The following is a 24,330-nucleotide window of genomic DNA, read 5'->3' as shown; positions in this document are numbered from 1 at the left end:
TTTACTATGCCTCCATTTATTTTGAGACCATTTTTAGTGGCTTGCAACCTATGAGCAGTATTGACTTGGGCAGGTTACCGTGTCCTAGCCATATATCAACCAGTCCTGACCCAGTCTAGAATCCTGTGAGACAGAGTAGTTCTGGAATTGAAGTGTCCTCAAGTACAAGATCAGATGATACTTCCCGCCCCCACTGTGGGGTTATTGAAAGGTTTGGTTGAGGTAATGTAACTGACATGGGGCCTGACAGGGAAACAGTGCAAGTGCCCAGTGCAAGCGTTAGGGCCTTCCCGCTTTCGTTGCTCTGTTCTGGGGTATGCGGTTGTTCTAGGAGTGCCTCCTGCTTAAGTAGGACTTCTGCTGCACGTTTGTTTCATTGTATCAGAGTTGAATCCAGAGTAAACTTCTCTGGGATGGAGATCCCTCTTGTTTGTTTACTGTGATATCATTGGCATTAAGCTTTGGACCTGTGCTAATGCTTCAAATGGTGTATTTAATGGATAGATGAATTTGCTAGAATAAATTTAGAGGGTGCCTTTGATGTTTATAGATATCAGATGAACTCAGGTGAAATTAAATCATTAAAAAATATATATTGGGTCATTGAGATGGCCCAGTGGGTAAAGTCAAGCCTGACCTGAGTTTGATCCTCAGAGCCCATAAAGTGAAAGGAGAGAACTGGTCTCTACAGGTTGCCTTCTGTCTTTCACATGTAATCCTAATAAAACAAAAAACCAAACTGGGCAGAGTGGTGTTCATGTCAAATCCCAGCCCTGGGAGGCAGAGACAGGTGGATTTCTGTGAGTTTGAGGCCAGCTTGGTCTACAGAGTGAGTCCCAGGACAGCCAGGGCTACATAATGAGCCCCTGTCTCTAATAAAAACAACAAAATACAAACAAACAAACAAACAAAACCCCAAACTTTTATTAAGGGGCTGAGGAGATGGGTCTGTCAGAAAAGTGCCTGCTACCCTGCAAGCATGAGGATCTGAGTTTAGATTGTCAGCACCCATGTAAAACACTGAGCTTAGTGTCACATGTCTGTAATCCACAGCACTGAGAAAGCAGAGAGAGATCGATCCCTGGAATGCATTGAACAGTCAATTTAGCCAAATCAGTGAACTCCAGGTCCTGGGAGAGCTCTGAACCCTGTCTCAGAACTGTAAAGGAGAGAGTAATCGAGGAAGACACCCAACGTGGGCCTCTGCCCTACCCCATGCACATACACACCTATACATATATACCACACACAAATGTACTTCCTTTGTGTACAGAGCAAGAAAGTCTGATTATTCCCAGCACCCATACTGGGGAATATGGGGCTTACAACTGCCTGTAACTCCAGCCCCAGGAGATCAGACACCCTCCCTGACCTCCTCAGGCACCTGAACCCACATATACACTCACTCACTCTCTCTCTCTCTCTCTCTCTCTCTCTCTCTCTCACACACACACACACACACACACACACTTTCTCTCTCTCTCTCTCTCTCTCTCTCTGTGAGTGAGAGAGAGAGAGAGAGAAATTAAAAAATAAAATGAATCTCTTAAAAAAGACTCAAGATCTTATTCTCATAAAACCTTGTATTTTAAATGGAGGAGGGGTTTGCCCAGAAGATCTGAGTGTTGTAGGCCTGAGAGGGCATCTGTGGGAGCAGGGCCACTGCTTTAGTAGGGGTGCTGGAACCTTGACATCAAGCTTCACAGACGGGAGTTTATAGCCTGCCCTCTCGGCTCACGTAAACACTACATAAATCAGCATTAATCAGCATTGGTTTTCTAAAATGTGCCCGATAGCATTTCTCTGGTTTCCCCTCCTAGTATAATGGTTTCATTTCCTACTTTTAAAAATGCTGAGCATTCAAAATCTTATTTCTTAGAAGAAAATTTCTTTTGAAGAGCTTAAAATGGGATGCCTCTGAATGAGGATAAAACTTGGTATTAGGTCATGAACCCTTAGGACATATTGTGTGTGGTTAGTTTGACTGTATACTTGTCCTTGCTGTTGTCAACTCTGATAGCAACTGATCAGAATTCTGTGTTTGTTCTTCCTAATGGAGAAGTTTTCACCCTAAGAAATACAATGAAGGAAAGCAAAAGAGATTCTCAGAACTTTTAAATGTAATCATCTCTAGGAATGGAATTCCTGCAAATCTTGCAGTTTTGACTGACTGACATCTTGAAAGGACAGTACCCAGATACCCTGTTTTAGGAAGCATGAAGGTGTATTTGCTATGTACAGTTCTGAACCTTTAATTTAATTATGGTTATTTTATTACATGGCCTTGGTAGATTTTTTTCTTTTTTTTTTTAAGTTTATTTTATTTTTATGAGTACACTGTAACTGTCTTCAGACACACCAGAAGAGAGCATCATACCCCATTACAGATGGTTGTGAGCTACCATGTGGATGCTGGGAATTAAACTTGACCTCTGGAAGAGCAGCCCGTGTTCTTAACCACTGAGCCATCTCTCCAGCTGCCCTAGCTATTGTCTTAAGCTAGTCTCTCAATGTGCATATCTTTCATGACTTAAGGCATTAATAATTTATTCAGGATGTGTAGGTAAATTCTTTTTTGTGCTTTAATGCAAGATCTTCTGTTTAATGGATTAGAATTCTATTAGTGATTAAATCCAAATATATTAGCTTTTTGAGGTTTTAGGGGTTTGCCTGGAGCAATGTGTTTTGCTTATAATAGTTCCCTTTTCTTCTTACTTTTAATAGGAACATCATGACAACAGAGAAGAGTTTAGTGGCTGAAGGTGAGAATTCTCAGCACCAGCAACAGAAGGAAGAAGGTGAGGGAGCCACAAACTCAGGCCAAGGAGAAACTCAGTTGGAGGAGGCGTCCCAGGCAGTGGCTGAGGGCAGTAATCAGGGTGAGCAGAAGCTGACAGCATCCAATGGGGACACTCCAACACATGAAGACTTGACCAAGAATAAGGAGCGGACATCAGAAGGCAGGGGCTTGTCACGACTGCTCTCTTCATTCCTCAAGAGGCCCAAGTCTCAGGTCTCTGAAGAAGAAGGCAGAGAAGTAGAGTCAGAGAAAGAGAAAGGTGAAGGAGGTCAGAAGGAGATAGAACTTGGAACCAGCCTTGATGAAGACATCATTTTAAAGGCCCCCATTGCGGCCCCTGAACCTGAGCTCAAAACAGACCCGTCTTTGGATCTTCATTCATTAAGCAGTATAGAAACACAGGTAAGGCATGTGACTGGGGAGAAGATAATGAAGATATATTATATGCTATACTTTTCATAGAAGAATATTTGGTTTTTGTTTCTTATGAACCAGTTGACTTAGGCATTGATAAAGATAAATAGCACGAAGAGTTTCTTCTCTAAAGAAATTGTCATCAGTTAAAACTTGACTTAAAAAAATATAAGTCAAAGAAATAAGAGAAAACTTTCAAATGAGTTTATTCAGTCCATATATCATCTTGCCGCAACAGTGGAACAAATTTGAGTTTTATTGAGAGAGTAAGAGAAGAGTGAGGTAGTTTAGAATTCATTTTGGTGGAATTAGGAACAGAAGAGTTATCAGCCAGTGTGGCCCTTCAATGACAATCTTCATTAATCCATGTGATGGATTTGGGCCATCCCAGGGTATGTGAGAGATCTGAGCCATGCCTGCCTTACTAACCTGTAGGGAGCACACACATTACTGGGAGATGTAGATAACAATGTTAATTGTATTCTTTGTGTAATAGTTTTAATTTTTATTACATTTATTTATTTCTGTGTGTGCATGCATCACCGTGTACATGTGGAAATCAGAGTACCACTTTGGGAAGTCAGTCCCCTTTTTCCCACTGTGTGACCTTCAGGAATCAAGCTCAGGTAGCCAGGCCTGGCAGCAGGTACTGTTAGCTGATGAACCATCTCATCGGCTCCTTCTGTAGTATTTATTCACACAGGGTTTTAACTTTGTCACAGTGTAATTAAGCAGATGATGTTCCTTTGTCCAAAACACATGCGAAAGCACTAGTAGTGTAACTTAAGCTGTTTTCTAGGAATCTTATGCTTTCTAGCCTTAGTGTGTATAAAATGTTATCTGGATTATTAAAGTTTAAGTCCTGTGTGTGCTTCAGTGAAAGGCCTGAAGTTTGGGGTATATAGTTTCATTAGGCTTCTAAAACTATTAAATGTATTTCCAGAAATATTACTATTTCTGTATATATATTTCTGTATATTCAGAGTGCCAAAGACCGACTTTAGTATGAAATCATAATAGGTACTGACTGTTAGTGAAACAATATTATGAACAAGATCCAGGGTTGCGTAGATGGCTCAGTGGGCGAAAGGCTTTCTGCACTAGTCTGGTGACCTGATTCAAATCCCTAAAGCCCTCTTAAGAAGATCAGTGTGGTAGAACAAACCTGTAATCCCAGCATTCCTCTGGCAGGATGGGAAGTGAAGACAGGAGACTCACCTGGAAGCTCATGGGTTAGTTAGCTTAGCGTGAACAGAGCAGTGGGAGAAACATGAAAGACCCTGCCTCTGAGGGAGATACCAAGAGCCAGCTCCTTAAAGTTGTCCTCTGACTTACACATGCACACACACACACACACACACACACACAGAGTAAAGATTCACTATGTAATATTTGTGAATGAGATCTATGGAATCAAGCTAGGGACTGAGAAATCACAGAAAAGTGATAGGCCCTCATGCTTGCATGACAAGCATTTTACTGACTGATCCATTTCTCCAACTTCATCCGTTAGGCTTGTTTGTTTGCTATTATCTGTCTGTCTATCTATCTATCTATCTATCTATCTATCTATCTATCTACCTACCTACCTATCTATCTATCTATCTTTGAGAGAAGGTATTATAATATAGGCCTGGGTAGACTGGAACTAGCTCTGTAGACCAGGCTGGCCTCTAACTCACAGAGGTCTACCTGTCTTTGCCTCCTGAGTGCTAGAGATTAAAGGTGTGCGCCCATGCCCCAGCACTCATCTATTAGTTTTAATGCTTGTTTGTTCATTTGTTCATTCATTTATCTATTCAAAAATAACTATTGAAAACCTACTGTGTACACCAGGTTCTAGGATAGGACATACCTTGAGAAGTTACACTCTGTAAGTGGTGGGGCAGTATGGTGGCTGGGAGGGTGAAGTGTTCACTGCTGCAAGCCTGATGACCAACCACGTGAAGGTGGGAGGAGCAACAGACTGCTTGTTGATGTAAGAAATAGTCCAGTGGGCTGGGACAAATATGATAGCTCACAAAGGCCTCTCTGAGATGTCAGATGGTTGTGGAGGCTACTACAAACCTGTCAGCCACTCCTGAATCTAGTACAGCAGACATTTCAGTCTTTTCATTTTTATATGTAAATGTTTTGTTGTTGTTTGAGACAAGGTTTCTCTGTGTAGCCCTGGCTGTCCTGGAACTCACTCTGTAGACCAGGCTGGCTTTGAACTCAGAAATCTACCTGCCTCTGCCTCCCAGAGTGCTGGGATTACAGGCGTGTGCCACCACTGCCCAGCTCATGTATTGTTTTGGAAGATAAAAAATTCATAAAATTTAGTTAAAACTCTCAATAGATTTGTTGTGTTAAAAGTAAGAAAATAGTCCAGTGTGGCCCCTAATTCTAGCATTTAGTAGACAGAAGCAAGAGAATACAAATTTGAGGCTAGTAGCCATATTTTAAAAAACAAAACAGCTATAAAAAAAATCAGTAAGAAAACGTGGGTCAAAACATTCTCTGACTTTCGGGACTGGAGAGATGGCTCAGCTCTTAAGAGCACTGGCTGCTTTTCCAGAGGTCATGAGTTCAGTTCTCAGCAACCACATGGTGGCTCACAACCATTTGTAATGAGATATGATGCCCTTTTTCTGGTCGAAGACAGCTACAGTGTACTCACATAAATAAAATATATTTATTCTGGCTTTCCTGTGTTGCATAGGGACTTAATGGTTGCTGGGAGAGGCCAGCTTTAGTCTTCCTCTCCTTTCCTTCAGCTTTGTATGAATGTTCCAAGGCAGAGAGGCATGAGGGTGTAGTCACAGCTTTTAGTTATTTGCTTAGTGCAGATATGTACATGATATGTAGGCCTTAAGAACTTTTCACTGTTTATAAAATGTTAAGCCTATGACAAAACATTTAATATTCAGTTCACAAAGTGACCTTGCTAAAGCTGATGATCATAGAATAGAGACAGCAAAAATTTGATGAGCATTATATTATATAATGTGAGAGCAGTAGATTGGTGTCCCACTGTTACTTATTGATTTGATAGGATTCTACCTGAAAAAAAAATTAAGAATAGTAACGTTGAACATCTTTAGGGAAATCATAATACCTTTTAGAAAAATATAATATAGTTAATATAATTCAAATTATTTTTTGCTTTAATAGTTTTTTTCCTGTTCGTATCTTTATTGGTACTATATTATTTACTAAAGGTAGGAGTGTGTGGTTTGTTTGTGAGTACCTTTTCAATGACTTGCTGTCATGGATGTGTAGCCAGCTCAGGAAGAACACAGAGAGGACCCAGATTCTGAAACGAAGGAAGGGGAAGGGATTGAAGAGTGCTCTGGAACAGAAGTGAAAGAGGACCCAGAGTCCAGAGCAGAAAGGGAGCCTGAAGCCTCGCAGAAGCCCGTCAGAAGACACAGAAACATGCATTGCAAGGTCTCCTTGTTGGATGACACAGTCTACGAATGTGTGGTGGAGGTGAGTCGTTTTAATCCCAGAGGTCAGAGCACTCAGTCACTTCCTGTGCTACAGACAAGGCCCACCCTGAGGACATTCTGTGTGTGGAAATGTTGATGGTGGCTTTCTGAGAATGAAGGGACAGGAAAATTGTGAGTCTTATTTTTTCTTCCCTTAATCTGTCAAGATCTTAGGACTTAAAGTCATTTTGTTTTTCAAAAGGTAATATGTATATATGTATGTAATATGTATGTATGTATTATGTTTGGGCTTCTCAATGACCAGATTTTCCAAAATAGTCTGAATTTTCAGCTATCCTGTAATTATGTTTGAAAAAGAAATTACTAGGAAATGTCTAGCACCTACCATGTAACTGTGAGTTCATATGCCCAGAACCCACACAAAATTAGCATCTGTGATCCCTGTCCTCTTGCAAGGAGGTGAATGCAGAGACAGAAGTGTTCCATTAAGTTGGTGAGCAGGTAGCCTGGTGCAGGAAGTGGTGATTCCCTCTTTCAAATAAGTTACAGGGCAAGGGACTGATATGTGAGATCGTTCTCTGGCTCACATGCATGCTGTGAACTCACACATTCACACATACGTGTTATGTGTACATATATACACATACACAGAAAGAGACAGAGATTAAATGGATTAATTAATTTAAAAAGATGTTACATGGCTGGAGAGATGACTTAGAACGTTTGTTTCCCTCGCTGAGAACTGAGTTGGTTCCTAGTACCCATCCAATGGCCTACAACTGTTCTGGGGGATTGGACATCCGCTTACAGCCTCCTCAGGCACCTGCAAACAGGCGATGCACACAAATTCATGTGGACAGACAGACATACACACACAGGCTCTCTGTTTCTAACATTTCCGTTCCTCCAGATCTAAGCCTCAGTCATTTGTTGTATCTGATATGCCTTTAGTCTCAGGAGATAGAATGTAGAAGTAAAAATTATATCCTGCTGTTTCTCTTTTTCCAGCTGGAGAATATACATATATACATCATGTATATATGTATCATGATGAAATCTCAAAATCTCTAATTTCTATGAAAGAATCAGTAATTGAGTCAGGATTGAATAAATGTCAGTTAAATAAATGTCTTTGTTCCTTCAGGACAAACTAAAACATCTGTTGACTGGAGCTTTAACTAGATCTTGCCGGCTATGCTCTGGTTGCTGTATGTGCAATTATTGCAAGTGCTAATAGCTTTATGAATAAAATGTGTGATTCATGTGTTTGGACTTCATTATTACCGGGTCAAATTTTGTACATATGTAAATTTATCCAACCGCAAGCATTCTAAAATATTATATATATAATACATATATATAATACATAGTATCTTTAATTTTGTAATTGTGGTGTTGTTGAGACACCACATAGGGACTCAAGTAGCTCAGGCTGGTCTTCAAGTTGTTATGTAGCCCAGGATGATCTTGAACTCCTAACTCCTGTCTCCTACCTCTGTCACCAAATGCAAGGATTACAGGCATGTGCTACTTACTATACCTGACTCAAATATACTGTTTCTATGGCAAAAATATAAAATTTGTTCTAAGATGGATAAATGAAGGTTATAAATTGCCAGAATTTTTCAACAAATGACCTTTAATAATAAAATAAGTTGACTCCTTTAAGTTGAATTTTGGATTTTTTTTTTTTTTAGAACTCCTGGATTTTGGAATTATGAATAAAAGGAGTTAGGGAAATGCACTCGATTTTTCAAATTATTGACAGTCATTTAGGATGAAATCAGAAAAAAGGGGGAAGAAAATGATGCGATATAAATGAGTTAATACTGAATGAACAATTATGAAAATTACAAATAGTCATTTAAATTGATTCATTAGGAAGAGGCTATGTCAAAGATCTATACAGCTAGGATATAGCTCAGTAATAGTACAGATTCATGACACACACCAGGTTCAGTCCCCAGAACAGGAAAAAAAAGGATATCTAATTTTTGAAGTATTTTTATGTTAATTTCTCAGAAGACATTCACATATTTCTGGTTTGTTTTTCAGTAAACTAGGTATTAAATTCTTATTTCACAGCTGAGCTAGCTATTGTTAATTGAAGTGACACAGTTGATTAGCTAGTAAATAGAGGAGGCCAGCGTGTTTTAACTTTAATTCACGGCCTGCAAATTAGGGCATTCATTCTTTCTTAGAGGCAAGAGTCTAAGTGCCCAACTTTAGAAGTGGTTTGAATTTGCAAGGAAAATGCTTCTTAACACTGTTGACTAGCCACTGTAACCGCCAGTGTCTATAGGATGTCTATTTACTTCTCAAAGAGATTGTATGGAGTCAGGTCATGCTCATGGATACTTATTGTGAAAATGATTTCCACAGCCAGTTATCTCTGTTGACAGGTTGAGCCAGTAATTTAGTTGATGAATGCTGCAGTAAATATTATTTGGGGGTTTCTACCCCACCTTAGATCACTTAGCTCCAAAATAAAAGACACAAAACCTTTATATTTATAATAAGCCTTAAAAGCACCAGAACTATCAGCCCTCTATGCTATTTTATTTACTTCCCTGTCAGTAACCTGGAGATATCACTTACCATGTTCTGCCTGACCTGCTCCTACACCAGCAGGCTGGCCCTCATGGCCGTGGGCTCAAGATTTACTTATACCTTGACGACTTCTTCCTCTCCTCTCTTCCTCCTTATCTTTCTCTCTCCCTCCCTGTCCTCCTCCTCCCCCCATACCCTCAGTCCCCAAGCCTGGGGAACGAAGCCCCTCCTACCTCTCTTCTGCCCAACTATGGTGTAGGCATCTTTATTAACCAGTCACAGATAACCTGGGGGGGGGGCAAGATTATGCAATAAAAGCTGATATATGTGAGGGTCTCCTTGTCTTGAGGCAATTAGACCTTGGGATTTAGCATTATAATACATAGCAACAGACCAAACCTCAACTGATTATGGTAACTGCATGGGTTGTGACCCATTGCATAATTCATGAAACACTGTACAAAAAATTATGAGTGAGCTGGGGTGGGGAGGGGAAGAGTAGAATGTGACTGAGAATCTGAGTAAATGAGTGTGCTTAGTTGGCTGTGGCCTTGCTTGCCTGTAGTCCTAGCAGCTAAGATTCTCACACTGGAGGGTCACATAGTGGGGTCCTGCATTGAGGGTGTATGTGATGCTTTGGATGGAGATGGAGAACAGGGGAGATGGGATTTTACTCAGCATTGTTGCCATTTCCAAAGTGCTATAATATGTTGCATTTATAAACTGATATATCAAAAAAGAGAGATTTTATAAATCATGTTTCATTGTGCAGTTATCTGAGAATATATTTGTTATAAAAGGTAAAAAAGGAAATTGGAAAATAACACTTTTTGAAATTTTTTTGTGATAAATACAAGAACCTTAAGTAGCATTTGTGTATCTTCACAGAAACATGCTAAGGGACAAGATTTGCTTAAGCGAGTATGTGAGCACCTCAACCTGTTAGAAGAAGATTACTTTGGTTTAGCTGTGTGGGACAGCGCAACCTCTAAGGTAAGGAGACTGCAGTGTAAGCTGCTGGCAAATTCCCCTTCTCATGTTGGTGACAGTGTTTATACCTGCCTCTCCAGGACATCCATGCCTGCAGTCTCTCTTATTCTCAGATTTCCTCCTAGAATTTACTGAGAGAGAGAGAGAGAGAGAGAGAGAGAGAGAGAGAGAGAGAGAGAGAGAGAGAGAGAGAGAGAGCATGCATTATTACTAAAGTGCTTTTTCTCATCTTCAAGAGAAACTGAAATTCAGCAAGATTGCCCCATATCAAGGTTATACAGCTAATGAACCGTGGGGAGTGGGAAGGTTAAGACCCTGAGCCTTATCCCTTATTCTTATTAGACCTCAGTATGCGCTCTCAGTATAGCCTGTGACTAGAGTCACACTTCCTATGACTGCCATTCCTTTATTTTAAACCTGTCAGCAGCTCCCACTTGCCTAGAGCTTGATGTGGCCCAGGTTTCTCAGCACAGAGTGCTGTCTCCGCGTTCTAGCCCTGACTGTACTTCCAGCTGTACCTCTGTCTTTCATGATTACCTGTGTTCAAGTTGTGCTGAACTATGCACAGCAGCTATTTTGTGTTTCTGTACCTATCTGATCTCGTTTTTTCTTTGTCTGACTGACATCTGCATTTCAAGACTCAGACTCCCCAGATCCGTTTCCTACAGTTTCTTCAGATCTGTGTTCTGAGATGCTCTGGGCTTCAGTACAGCACTGCGGCAGTCACACCCAGGGCGAGCGAATGGTTGCTCACCACTCATCTCTTATTAGTGATGGCTTGGCTCCTTAAGTGTTAGTCTTTGTTTGTTTTAAAATGTTATGTGCATTGGTGTTTTGCCTGCATATTTATGAGGGTACCAGATCCCTTGAAACTTGACTTATAGACAGTTGTGAGCTGCCATGTGGGTGCTGAGAATTGAACCTGGATCCTTTAGAAGAGCAGCCAGTGCTCTTAACTGCTAAGCCATCTCTTCAGCCCTAGTCTTTTCTTCATAACCACAATGCTGTCCACATCGGATCATTCCTCAAATGTTTGTTGGCTGAGTACAGTACCGAGAATTGAATGTTTTAAATTGAGCAAAGAAGCATACATGCCGATTATATTATTACTACAAGGTTTGTTTCTGCTTTTGATCTGATTTTAACATTGGCCTTTAATCTTGTTCAAAAAATTATAAATTATATTAATTTATTTGTGTGGGGATTGGGATTAGGGGTAACACGTGGATGGTGATCAGAGGACAACTTTTGGGAGTTGGTGGCCTCCTTCTACCACAGAGCTTGGGGATTAGACTCAGGCTTGGTTGGCAGTGGGTGATTTTACCTGCTTAGCCATCTCACCCCTACCCAGTAACTGCTTCTGTAAGATAGCTTAGTCTTTGAAGCTCCCATGTGACTGACACAAATCTGGATTTGCCTTTTTCTGTGTCAGCTTGGTGGGGATTTTAGCCCCAGAGTCAGAATTGCTTATGGGATCACTGGAATGAAGAGCTGGAAAGTCTCTTAAAACAGTGGAGACTATGGAACACCCTGCTATGGGTGCCATCGGGAAGCAGTCAAGCCAAGGCTTTGCAGGGGTTCCACCAGTTTGAGCATTTGTGTTTAAATTCCCTTGCCTCTAACCAGATGAGAGGCAAGGGAAAAGCACTCAGGTTCTTCCTCTATGACAGGGCTCGAACAAGTGTGTGCTTAATTTTTAGGTGAGTGTGTATGTGCTGTGTGTGTGTGTATGAGTGTGTATGTGCTGTGTGTGAGTGTATAATGTGTATGTGTGTGAATATGTGTGTGGGTGTGTAATGTGTGCATGTGTGTGAGAGTATGTGTAATATGTACATATGTGTGTGGGTGTGTAATGTGTATATTGTATGTGAGTGTGTGCATAATATATACATGTGTGAGAGAGTATGTGTAATATGTACATGTATGTGTGAATAAGTATGTGTGTGAGTATGTGTGTATGTGAATTATTAAGCCTGGGAACCTTGCACATGTAAGCAGCTTGTATTCTTCCAACAGGTTTTATCCAAAATGTGTGTGTATAACTATATATATATATTAGTTTTAAACAGTTTAATATAGTTTAAGATCTAATGTAAATATGCTGAGCGTGGTAGTACATACCTTAATTCCAGCCCTTGGGAGACAGAGGCAGATAGATTTCTGTGAGTTCAAGGCTATCCTGGTTTACATACTGAGTTCTAGACCATCCATTTAATGAGACCCTATCACAAAACAAAACAAAACGTTCTAAATAATACTAGAAATTTAGCAGTTTTTGTCTTTAAACATCTCTCATAGAGGCCTGTGAAGGGTTGTGAGGCTTTTTAAAGTGCCATTATGTTGCAAGTGATATTGTAGGTTGAAGAGGCCTGCTCTAGTGATGTATAGACTCTTAAGTTGGGTGTAAGAACATAGAAGGGAGAGATTGGGGAGAGGGCAAGATATATTCATTCAGTAAACATTAACTGGGTAGTGCATCATGCACCAGAGGCTGTGTTGACATAGAAAATTTGAAGAAGACCAGAGCTTAGAGGAGAAAATACGATTGGGAAGTTGTCAGTTATTCTAATTCTATATTTTTACTGATCTTTCCTATTTACTATAAATAGCACACACTTATTTCACATTTGCTGTTATAAGCAGACCTACATATATGAACAGCTATGTAAGATAGATACGATGACAGAATTCACATTTTAGAGATGAAGGAACTTAGGTAGAGAGGCTCTAGTTACTCAGCCAGGACATACCGGAGTGTGGATTCCAACCAACCTCTGGTTTCCTTTTTTGGTGTGGAGATCCACTGTGCTTTGTAAAACTAACACAAAGGCCTCCAGGGGAAATATAGGCTCATCTGGAGGCGTTTTCCCCAAGGCAGCCAGTGAGCTGCCTCCATGCTGAATTGTTTGTGTGTCTGGAGCTCTGTGTGAATGCCTTTTCTTCTTTTTTACAGACATGGCTGGATTCTGCCAAAGAAATAAAAAAGCAGGTTCGAGGTAAGTAGACACGACCCTTTGATGGTTCTCTTTCTATTTGGGCCAGAGGATCTCCAGCCATCACTGGCTGTGCATCAGGCACTGAGAGTCCTGACTGTTGCAGACTGCTTTGAAATAAAGATAAAGCTTTTCCCTGGAACAGAGGGCAGATTCCATAGTAGAAAAATATAGTAAAGGTTGGCACTATTGAGATATGGGTCAGATTTTTACTTTAAAAAAACAAAATAAACAAAGCAGCTCAGCAAACTTGTAACAGGTAGAATGGAGGAGAGTAACAAGGCTGGGAAAAAACAAAGACGAGAGACCGATTGAGAGTCAGCCCTCAGAATGGCAGAGACAGAGACTGTACTAGCTGCCGGCAGGAGCTGCTGCGGGGTCTTGTTCCCACAGTGTTCTAGGCTGTTCCCGCGGTGTTCTAGACTGTTCCTGCAGTGTTCTAGACCGTTGGGTTCTTCATGCTGTTTGTTTCCCTCCCTTTCTCTTTTTGGTGTTAGGGACTCAGGGCCTTAGACATGAGCTACAACCACATTCCTGTGTTTTAGCTTTCTCCATGCTTTTCTCTCTGTGGAGTAGCTTCTCCTTTTTGTAATTCCATGTAATTGTGGTCTGGGAACCTCTGAGTTGTGTGCTTTTCTGGGTGGAGATAAAACCTTGTGTGGCCCTGCACCACCATGTCTAGGCCATGAGTCACCCTTTGTCTAGTGTACCCACGCTGTATCATGTGAGTGCACACCCATCTCTTGGTAGCTGTGAGGTTATCAGATAGACTAGCATAGGCTCTGGAGAAATAAGCCTTTCTTCATTTAATAATGACTGCAAAGTACAAGAGTTGTCGTGTTGGCAATTTGGTTAGGCAGAAGAGAAGCTACCAAGTATGTCCTTTAGGTGAAAAGGTGTGTTCTCAACATTGTGAGAGGTGTGTGTGTGTGTGCATATGTGAAAATATATGAAATATTTATAGAGTTCAATACTATTCAAGATTTCAGGGTTCCATGGACTTACCCCAGAGCACATGCCCTGAGATGGAGGGTTATTTGTTTGCCGTCCTTTTGCAAATATAAAGAAGAAAAATGAAGAAAGACTTGTTTGTTACTGGCTTTCTGGCAATGGGACTTCTCTTCTAGCTTGAGCGTGCCTTAGTGTTGCATGCCCTGTTCCGACTGCTGTTCTGGGATGAAAAATGTGTAGATTGGCATTTCACAGCCGCAGACCCAATGGGCCTGTTAGGATGGCTTGTCTTGATTAAGGACAGCTAGCTGTCACTTTAGTTTCATTTATTTTTGAAGAAACTTCCAGGAAATACAATGGTTGCTATTCCTGATTAGCAGATTTTAATTCTGTCACCCAAGCAGAATTGTTTCTTGAAACATTTCTGTTACCATGAAATGTTTTTCTTTAGATCTTATACATGACTGTTTTAGAGTGGGTTTGTTTTGTTTTGGTTTTGTTTTAGCATTCTTAAAATAGAAATAAAATAAAAACTTTCTTTTGGACTGGTAACTTTCTACATTTGTTCTTCACTAATAAAAGCTTAAATTTATTAGTTTATAATTGCTATTTTTGTTTTTCAGACAGGTCTCACAAGCTGTAAATCTACATAGCAAGATTCTATTAAAATAATAATAATGAAACCCTCCTTACTTTTTGGGGATGGTGGTGGTGGTGTGAAATGCATGTTCCTAATGAAAACTTTTCTATTAAATCCAGTATATAATATCAGGAAGTGATCTTTATGTGTTAAAAAGGTGTTTCATTTTTTAACCTTTTCATCATTTGGTGTGTTCTTGTGGGAACTTTTATTCCAGAAAAATGTAAGCATCATTAAATCTAATCTCTTAAACTAGTATAATCTGCAAGGTATTTCTAGGCAAATATGATTTTTTCAAAATTTCATACAAATCTGAAACTCCAAGTCCTGGGTTTTAGCTACTTGATCCTGTCTCAAAACAAATAAGACAAAAGCAATTATGCTATACATGGTTTTAAAATCCAATTTTAAAAGTAAATGCTACAGGTAGACAGTATGACATTAAAAGGTGCAGACGAAAATAGCACAAGGTGAATCCTCCCACCCTGTCTTAGTCACACAGTTTCTTTTTCTGGAGGCAACCATGGTAACTAATTTCTTGTCTTCCTTCTAGACAGGTCTGAGTGTATATAAACACATACCATGGTTGTGTCTGTCTAAATATGCAGCGCCTTTTTTTATATAACAGAGTATTGCCACATCTTTTGTCTGCCTCTCTTCTTTCTTTCCTTCTTTCTGCCTTCCTTCCTTCCTTCCTTCCTTCCTTCCTTCCTTCCTTCCTTCCTTCCTTCCTTTCTTCCTTCCTTCCTTCCCATCTATCCACTCCTCCATCTATCTGTATTTCACTGATTTTAAAAAAAAATCACCCATACCATATGTAAGCAATCATATATCTGTGTGTTTTGAATTAATCCTCAAGTTATTAATTTCCTATTTCATTCATGAATATATCTCTGTACTTGCTAAGTGTTTATAGATACATTTTGTTTGTTTGTTTGTTTATTTTGGTGTATCACTGTGCCTTGACTTTTTTCTTTACTGTGGATCTTTGGAACCAGGATGAGGTTTTCATCCTTACAAGGCAACTGCTTTGAGAACTGAGCTATCTCCAACCCAGATTCTTAAAAGTAGGGTAAAGCTTAGGATGGGTTGTGTGGCAGTGGTAGAGCACCTACCTAGCATTTGCCATAGACAAAACAAAACACCAAAAATTTAAATTGTATTGGGAACTGGACAAAGTATGAAGACTGTGTAACAAAACCCATATCCCCGTCCACCCAGAATTAACATGTGTTAATGTGTGTTAGTGTTTTGTTTAGACCACAGAGGTTGAGCTCTTCATCTTTCTCTTCAGTCACATCTCTTCCTATCCATGGAAGTCTGCTTTCTACTGGGGGCACTCCTTCCCTTGTCCACTGGGGGCACTCCTTCTGTTGTCCATCAGGAGTACTTCCGGTTTGTTTGTTTGTTTGTTTGTTTGTTTTTTGAGACAGGGTTTCTCTGTGTAGCCCTGGCTGTCCTGGAACTCATTCTGTAGACCAGGCTGGCCTTGAACTCAGAAATCTGCCTGCTTCTGCCTCCTAAGTGCTGGGATTACAGGCATGTGCCACCACTGCCTGGCAGTTTACAGTTTTGTTGTTAGGCTTTTCATGTAAATGTAATTTTTTTGGGGGGGTGTCTTATACCCCTTTTGTTCCCCAAAAAGCTGTAGTGTGTTTCTACATCAGCTCTAGTCTATTTTAGCTCCCAAATAAAAGACAACAGAGATGTGACATTTTTTTGTTGTTGTTATTTTTCGAAACAGGGTTTCTCTGTATAGCCTTGGCTGTCCTAGAACTCACTCTGTAGACCAGGCTGGCCTCGAACTCAGAATTCCACCTGCCTCTGCCTCCCAAGTGCTGGGATTAAAGGTGTGTACCACCACTGCCCAGCAAGATGTGGTATTTTTATTAACAAGCTTCAAGCACTAAAGCTGCAGGTTCTGAACTATTCTAACTTGACTGTGCTGTTTATTACCTAGCCATATGCCCATTACTTGCCATCTGGTCTTGCCCTGGCTCACTCTGCTCCATGTGTGTCCCCGTGGCTGTTTTCTCATTTCGACCTCATGGAGAATCCTGGTCCGTCCACAAGGTCTCTCTACTTTCTCCCTCCCCTACCACCCTTTCTCTGGACCCTTGGGACCCCCCCTAGACTGTGGTCAGAAGTCCTGCCCTACTTTGCGCAGTTAACTGGCTGATCAGCTCTTTACTAACCAGTCAGAGGTGATGGAAAACAACTTTTACATAACATTGACACCGGAGATGCTTGATACTGGATGGCAGCCAGATGTCTGGGCACAGAAATCCTGCATCAGAATACACAGTGTACAAAACCATCCCTCAATGTTTGCATATAACATTCCTGCCTACAACATACAGTAGATCTTTTATCTTTTATGTTGACATTTCCTTAGAGTCAGTCTTTTGTATCTTCTTCTGAGTTTATCTGTCTTATTTTCTCTTGCCAGCTTTCTTTCAGGTCTTTATTTTCTAACTTCCGGAAGAGGGCTCTCTCTTGCTGAGTCAGGCTAGTCGTCCTGTGGCCAGTTAGGTAGCTCATAGCTACTTATAATTTCAGCACCAGGGCATCCAGTAACTTATTCTGACATCTGAGCAGCTATATACATCTCTCTCTCTTTCTCTCTCTCTCTCTCTCTCTCTCTCTCTCACACACACACACACACAGAAAGAGAATGTATGTATGTGTGTTTTAACACAACTTCAGACATTTACAAAATTTAAACCAGAGATACTCTATAGATGAGATATATTACACCTTTTCAGTATGCAGAAAATTATGTGTAATTTACTCAAATTATGTTTTAAAAAACCTTTAGCCCATGCACCCTCCTCCACTTCCAAATGTCACCATGCCTTGAACTTTGATAATTATTCCATTGAATTTTTGGGAGTGTTTTTAATTACTTCTGCATCTTTATTATTAAAAAAAATATGGCTTTATTTTGACCTTTGAATGACATATAAATTATGTGACTTTTCTTACTCAACATCATTTTTGGAACTTACTCTGATCAGAAAGAAAACTTCACCAATTACTAACCCTTATGTGGGTGACATCCTGATGTTTTCTTTTATGCCTGTTTCATATTTTCAAGTGCAGATATTTCCTCCATCAAAAAGGTTTACAGTGGATCCTAACCTATAGCTTAAAAAAAAAAAAATCCTGATTCAGGATGTGTGTCTGGAAATAGGGTTTAGTAGAACATTTGGAGGTAAAATGTGAGTTGTTTCTTCTCACCTTTGTAAGGTGTTGGCACTGTGTCTCCTTTAAATGGGTGCAGCCACTTAAAACGTTCTCCCCTGTGCTCTCAGAAGAAAGCCATTCTTGTATGTGTGTGGTGTGAGTGTACATGTGCGTTGGCAGTGGTGCTTGCCAGCAGAGGCCAGAGGAACATGTTGGGCCTTGCTCTGTTGCTGACCATCTTGCTCTATTGAGACAGGGTCTTGTCACTGAAGTTGTAACTAGGATAGGAGGCAGCAAGCTCCAGTGATTTCTGTCTCACCCTTCCACAGTGCTGGGGTTATGGCATACGTGACCATGACCAGCTTTTTATTTAGCATGGGTTCTGGAGATTTGAATTCAGGTCTTCATACTTGCCAAGCCATTTCTTGAGCCCCAGAAGGTCCTGTTAAAAAATCATTAACTAAGCATGGGGGCTGGAGAGATGGCTCAACAGTTAAGAGTTAAGGCTCACTTCCAGAGGAAGAGCAATTCCCAGCACCCACATGCAGCTCACAGCTGTCTGTAACTCAGGTTCCAGTGAATCTGACTCTCTCATACGGACATGAAGGCGAAACACCAGTGTACATAAAAGTAAAAAAAGTTAATTAAAAAATCATTAACTAAGGGGACTGGAGAGATGGCAGCAGTTGAGGACACTTGCTGCTCTTCCAGAGGACCTGAGTTTGATTCCCAACTCCCATATCTGGCAGCTCACAACCACGTGTAATTTCAGCTTCAGGGGATCCAATAACCTATATTGGCCTTCATGAGCAGCTGCATATACATGTGGTGTGCGTGTATGCACACGCACACACACACATACACACAGAGAGAGAGGGAGGAGAAAAAATAAATGGAGAAAGGAGAGAAATAAGGTATTAATAAAAATTTTAATACAATTTCAAACTTCGGAGAATTTAAAAGAGACTAGTATAAAAATTCATAGGAAGCCTTTACCCAGATTCCTCAAATAATATTATTTTGCTGAACTTATTTTATCTTAATTTTTTGTTTCTTTTACAACCATTTAATTGTGTGTGCATATGTGCATATGAGCTTTTATTTTAGATAATGTTATGTGACATATGACATCACATATAAATATTGTCAGAATTGTAGAAGAGCACCCACTGACCTGATGGCTCACATTTCCAAACCAAAACCTGTGAACACATTTACCTGCAGGATTGTTCCTTCATTGGCTTTTGCCTTTATGCTTCTAATCCACTATGATCCACAATAGTCAAGACTGTGTGCTAAGGTTAAAAAAAGAAGTTGTTTATCTTTCCTAGGTGGTTTCTAAGCACCAAACATGAAGTGTTGAAAGATTTAAGGAAAGAAAAAGAAAACAGTACTTTCAATCAAAAATTTAGGCATAAAAACAAAATTCCTGTCTTTTTCTTTATAGGTGTTCCTTGGAATTTCACATTTAATGTGAAGTTTTATCCACCTGACCCAGCACAGTTAACAGAAGACATAACAAGGTAAATACTTGATCAGTAGCTATATAAATAAATAACTGTAATTATTGTTATAAGCTCTAGGAATTTCCCTACTTTGAACAGAAGAAAAATGTTAAATGGTTAGTCTAAAATACAAAGTTTCTGATCCGTTTAAAGCAGGCTTACAAATGCGAAGTGAGCCTAAAAGTCTGGAACTTAATAACACATGTTATATACCACGTGGTCATACCACACCCTCATGGTGAGCAGGGCTTCCCTTAAGCCAGTCTCTGAGGGCAAGACCAAATTGTCCTACTGCATTCCTCTTAGAGTTGGAAAAAGCAAAATTTCATGATAATTATTATAATTATAATCTCCCTTTTAAACTATCCTCATGAACTGACCTGCCTTTTGAGCCCATTTAATTTATAGCACAAATCTTACATAAGAATAACCCATTGCATTTTAAAAGAAAATTATCTTTTTTGGATTTTAACAATAGCTCAGTGATTAAGAATGCTGGCTCCTCTTCCAGAGGATCCAAGTTCAATTCCCAGTACCCACATGATAGCTCACACCTACCTATCAGTAATGCCAGTACCAGAGGATCCAACACCCTCCTCTGACTTTCATGGATAATGTATGCAGATGGTACAGAGGCATACATGCAGGTAGAACACTTATATACAAAATAAAAATATAGGGAAAAATTTAAACGAGAGAGTAAACTCTTAAAATCTGTTTATTAAGTACTGTGAAAAGCTTGGAGCATTGTCTAAGGTTACTTTGTTGTAAAGTCGTTCTCAGCTGAGATGCCGATTCTCTCTGAGAGATTGTTTCATTCATTTTATACATGTATGTGTATAATACGTAATAGAATGTGCTCAATAAGATATTAGTTTCTTTACCTCCTTCAGATATTTCCTGCTTTCCCCGGTTTTTAAACTGCTTTCCAACTCTGTTCAACATAGTTACAGTATTTTTGTTTTATGAAACTGTTTCAAACAAAAGGAAGAAACTGTAACAATGACTAGTCACATGCTGCTATCCTCTACTGAACAATTACCTGTCATACCTTCTTTGCCCCTTTCCTTCTCCCGTCTTCCCCAGCCCGCCTTCTTCCTTTTTGTCTGTGTGTATTCTGTTCTGTTGTTGTTACTGAGACATCTGCATCTTTTCTTTTTTGGATGTAGATACTATTTGTGTCTTCAGCTTCGGCAGGACATTGTTGCTGGACGTCTGCCTTGTTCCTTTGCAACTTTAGCCCTACTCGGGTCTTACACCATCCAGTCTGAGCTGGGAGACTACGACCCAGAACTCCATGGCGTGGATTATGTTAGTGATTTTAAACTGGCTCCAAATCAGACCAAGGAACTTGAAGAGAAGGTCATGGAATTGCATAAATCATACAGGTGAACATGTCTCCAGATATTCTGTATTTATTTTGGCCATGAATTTTGATCCTTGACTTGTTATTGATTTCATTGTTTGCCATGGGAAGAGTCACCCTGAGTTCATTTCTCTTTATTGTTTAACTTTGGGAGAGTCAATCAAACCCCTGAACCTCAGTTTTCTTATCAGGGCAATGGGCATTTTTTTTATTTCCATTTTTGTTTCCAGTTTAATTGAAATTTTTTATTATTTCTAGGTTTATTGAAATTTGGTTTTGTTAGTCATCAGAGTAAGGTAAAAACTAAATTAACTAAATGAGATAATATGTGTGTGTGTGGGCTACTTAGCACAAAGCCTTGCACACAGATGCTTGGTAAATGGTAGCTATTGCTATTATTGCCTTAACTTTTTGATTTCAGGTTTTAAATGTATACTATGTTAGATGCCTTAAAATTTTGAGAATAGGAGATTCTAACTTGGGTTCTGTGCACACAGTGGATTCAGAGGTCTTGTTACTTTAGAGAGTATTTTGTAAAATCTTCATCAAATTTACTGACTTTACTGCTTTTTATGAAGATAATTAGTAACACTGGGAGGAGGTGCAATCACCGTCACGAGCAGGGCTTATGCTTTGTTTGAGGCAGGTTGCCTCTGTCTTGTCCTGGCCCTGTGACCTTAGATGATGCATTGAAATTTTTTCTTATCTGGTTCCTCGAGTGTCTGATTGAGATTATTAACTTGGAAGAAATGAGGTGATGGGTAAGTTTAGAAAAGAAAATGTGTGTGTAACATATAATAATCTTGCAACGTCACTGAGATGACCCCCCTCATTGTATTTTTCTCCATATACTCATTTTTTTTTTATTTGAATGATTTACTGTGGCTAAATTTCGCAAGCTGATTGAGTCTGATCTTGGCGTTGGTTTACACTGAGTTACCCAGCTCTGATGGGATCAGTGTGTGGAGAGCATAAAGAAGGTCACTCGTCACTCACACGTGAGCACCCGTGTACACATTCATAACAAACACACAGACCCAAAAAGTGCATTTAAAAAGTAAATAAAAAGGTGTGTTCATTTAAGAGTTTTCTTCCAGGGACCTGGGAGATGATGGTTCAGTGGGCAAAGACATTTGCTACCAAATTTGGTAAACCTGACTTCAGTCCCCAGAACCCACATGGTAGGAGATAACCAATTCTTGCGACCCCCATCACATGTGCTATAGCATGCATTTGTGTAATCAAATGGATTAAAACAAAACAGAAACTCCATCCTTTGCTCTCTCACCCTCACCCCTGCTTCCTTTTATATTCTTCACTAATATGCATGGCTGCAACTCTTGATCCTCCTGCCTCCACCTTCTCAGTGTAGGCATTATGAGCACACCACCACTGTCCAGCTGAGATTAGTAGTGTTTTAACCAATGTGGTTTTAAAAATAAATGTATGCTGAAATGTGTCAATATTTGGATGAATTAATGCAGCCAATGATATATGAAATACATGATCTTTTAAAATAATGCTGGCCAGGTGTGGTGGTGCACACCTTTAATCCCACCACTCAGGAGGAAGAGGCAGGTGGATCTCTGAGTCTGAGGCCACCCTGGAGTATAGAGCCAGTTCCAGGATAGCCGGGGCTACACTGAAAAACCGTGTCTTAGTTAGGGTTTCTATTCCTGCACAAACATCATGACCAAGAAGCAAGTTGGGGAGGGAAGGGTTTATTCAGCTTACACTTCTGCATTGCTGTTCTTCACAAAAGGAAGTCAGGACTGGAACTCAAGCAGGTTAGGAAGCAGGAGCTGATGCAGAGGCCATGGAGGGATGTTTCTTACTGGCTTGCTTCCCCTGGCTTGCTCAGCCTGCTCTCTTATAGAACCCAAGACTACCAGCCCAGGGATGGTACCACCCACAAGGGGCCCCTCCCACCCTTGGTCACTAATTGAGAGAATGCCTCACAGTTGGATCTCATGGAGGCACTTTGTGTGTCAATTTGACACACAAAACCAGCCAGTACAAACCGCATCTTGACATAAATAAGTAAAATAATACACGAGTAAAAAGATCCACTAAAAAATACTAGGCAGGCCAGGTAGTGGTGGCACATGCCTTTAATCCCAGCACTTGGGAGGCAGAGGCAGGCGGATTTCTGAGTTCGAGGCCAGCCTGGTCTACAGAGTGAGTTCCAGGACAGCCAGGGCTACACAGAGAAACCCTGTCTCGGAGGAAAAAAAAAAAAAAAAAAAAAAAAAAACTAGGCAGACCAATGAATTCTCCAACATGTAAGTTAACAAACATTTCATTGATTTGTTTTCATATTTCACACTTCATTGCTCTTTAAGAAACTGCTCTTAGACTGGAGATAGCTCAGTCAGTAGAGTGCTCGCCTTGAAAGTATGAGGCCCAAGTTCAAGCTCCTAGAGCCTATATAGAACCCTCATAAAAAGCCTTGCAGGAAGGTAGATGCTCTGGGGGTGGGGGGCAGGGGAAGGTGGATTGGGGGCTCACTGGCGAGCCAGCCCTGCATTACTACTGAGTCAATGGAGAGACCCATTTCAACAGACAAGGTGCAAGGAGCCTGAGGAATGTCACCCAAGGGTGGCCTTTAGCCTCTCACACACACATCACTCTCATATATGCATGTTCCCCCAACTCCATACATGAACACACACACACACACACACACAGGAGAAACTGCTCTTGTTTCAATATAGTGTCAAAAATATCAGTACAGCATCAAAAAAGACTTAAAATTTCATCCCTTGGTATTATTTTTCATGTTATTATTTTTAAAAATCTGGTGGATTTATTGTTGTTCTTTAAGATCTAGTAAATGAACACTTCATCTTTGCTTAGTTTTAAAATTTATAGAACAGTATAACATGTAAAGAAAAGTGCTTTGTAGTCTTCAATAATTGAGGCGATAGAGCATTCCTAAGGCTAGAAGAGTTTGGGAACCCGCTGGTTATGCACTGGGCACATAGATGAAGTAGCGCTTCTCACTTGGAATTTAGTGAGAATAGGAATCTCCCATTCCTTTCTGGCTCTGTGCCTCTTTTTAAGTTACCTAAGTCCCCTGGGGTTGATTTTCTTATCTGAAAAATAAGGCTTATCAGGTAAATTTTATAGTTAAGTCAGAAAATGCACCTAAAGCACTTAGCAAATGATTATACTTGTAGGACAGTAACTCTTAGACATCTCTGGTTACACACATCTATTATCTAAGCTCTTGGGAATTGGAGGCAGAAGGCTCAGGAATAAAGGGTAACCTCGGCTACAATAGTAAGTTCAAGGCTAACTGGGACTACATGAGACTCTGTCCCAAAAAAATCAAAATCATCAACCATAACAGTATAATTTTTAATCATTGTTTTATAGAGTGTGTGAGTTTGGGTCTAGAGACCACTCTTCATACTTACCAGAACTTACATAGAACAATCTTAAAAGAATGATGGGTGTGGTCTTGTTGCTGCTCTGTTAGATAAAGAATAGAAACTGAGCAAT

At 40.1% G+C, this 24,330-nt stretch overlaps 1 protein-coding gene across 19 annotated transcripts in view; it reads left to right on the top strand.

The window, feature by feature from the left end:
• Nucleotides 1–24,330, top strand: part of Epb41 (erythrocyte membrane protein band 4.1) — a 151,004-nt gene that overhangs the window by 65,835 nt on the left and 60,839 nt on the right. For 18 of the 19 annotated variants that reach the window (XM_052177548.1, XM_052177549.1, XM_052177553.1 and 15 more), the window contains 6 exons: nt 2,725–3,202; nt 6,476–6,685; nt 10,084–10,188; nt 13,139–13,181; nt 19,403–19,478; nt 20,630–20,848. In XM_052177548.1, the coding sequence (XP_052033508.1) occupies nt 2,732–3,202; nt 6,476–6,685; nt 10,084–10,188; nt 13,139–13,181; nt 19,403–19,478; nt 20,630–20,848 (1,124 nt within the window). In that variant the 5' untranslated portion in view covers nt 2,725–2,731. Of the gene's footprint in view, nt 1–2,724; nt 3,203–6,475; nt 6,686–10,083; nt 10,189–13,138; nt 13,182–19,402; nt 19,479–20,629; nt 20,849–24,330 lie in introns of those variants that run through there. The other variant, XM_052177554.1, reaches the window with a different exon arrangement.

The sequence above is a fragment of the Apodemus sylvaticus genome, chromosome 3 (assembly GCF_947179515.1).
Source record: "Apodemus sylvaticus chromosome 3, mApoSyl1.1, whole genome shotgun sequence".
In the NCBI taxonomy this organism is placed as follows: domain Eukaryota; kingdom Metazoa; phylum Chordata; class Mammalia; order Rodentia; family Muridae; genus Apodemus; species Apodemus sylvaticus.
The sequence above is the reverse complement of the archived record's forward strand: the minus strand, read 5'-3'. Positions and strand labels throughout refer to the sequence as shown.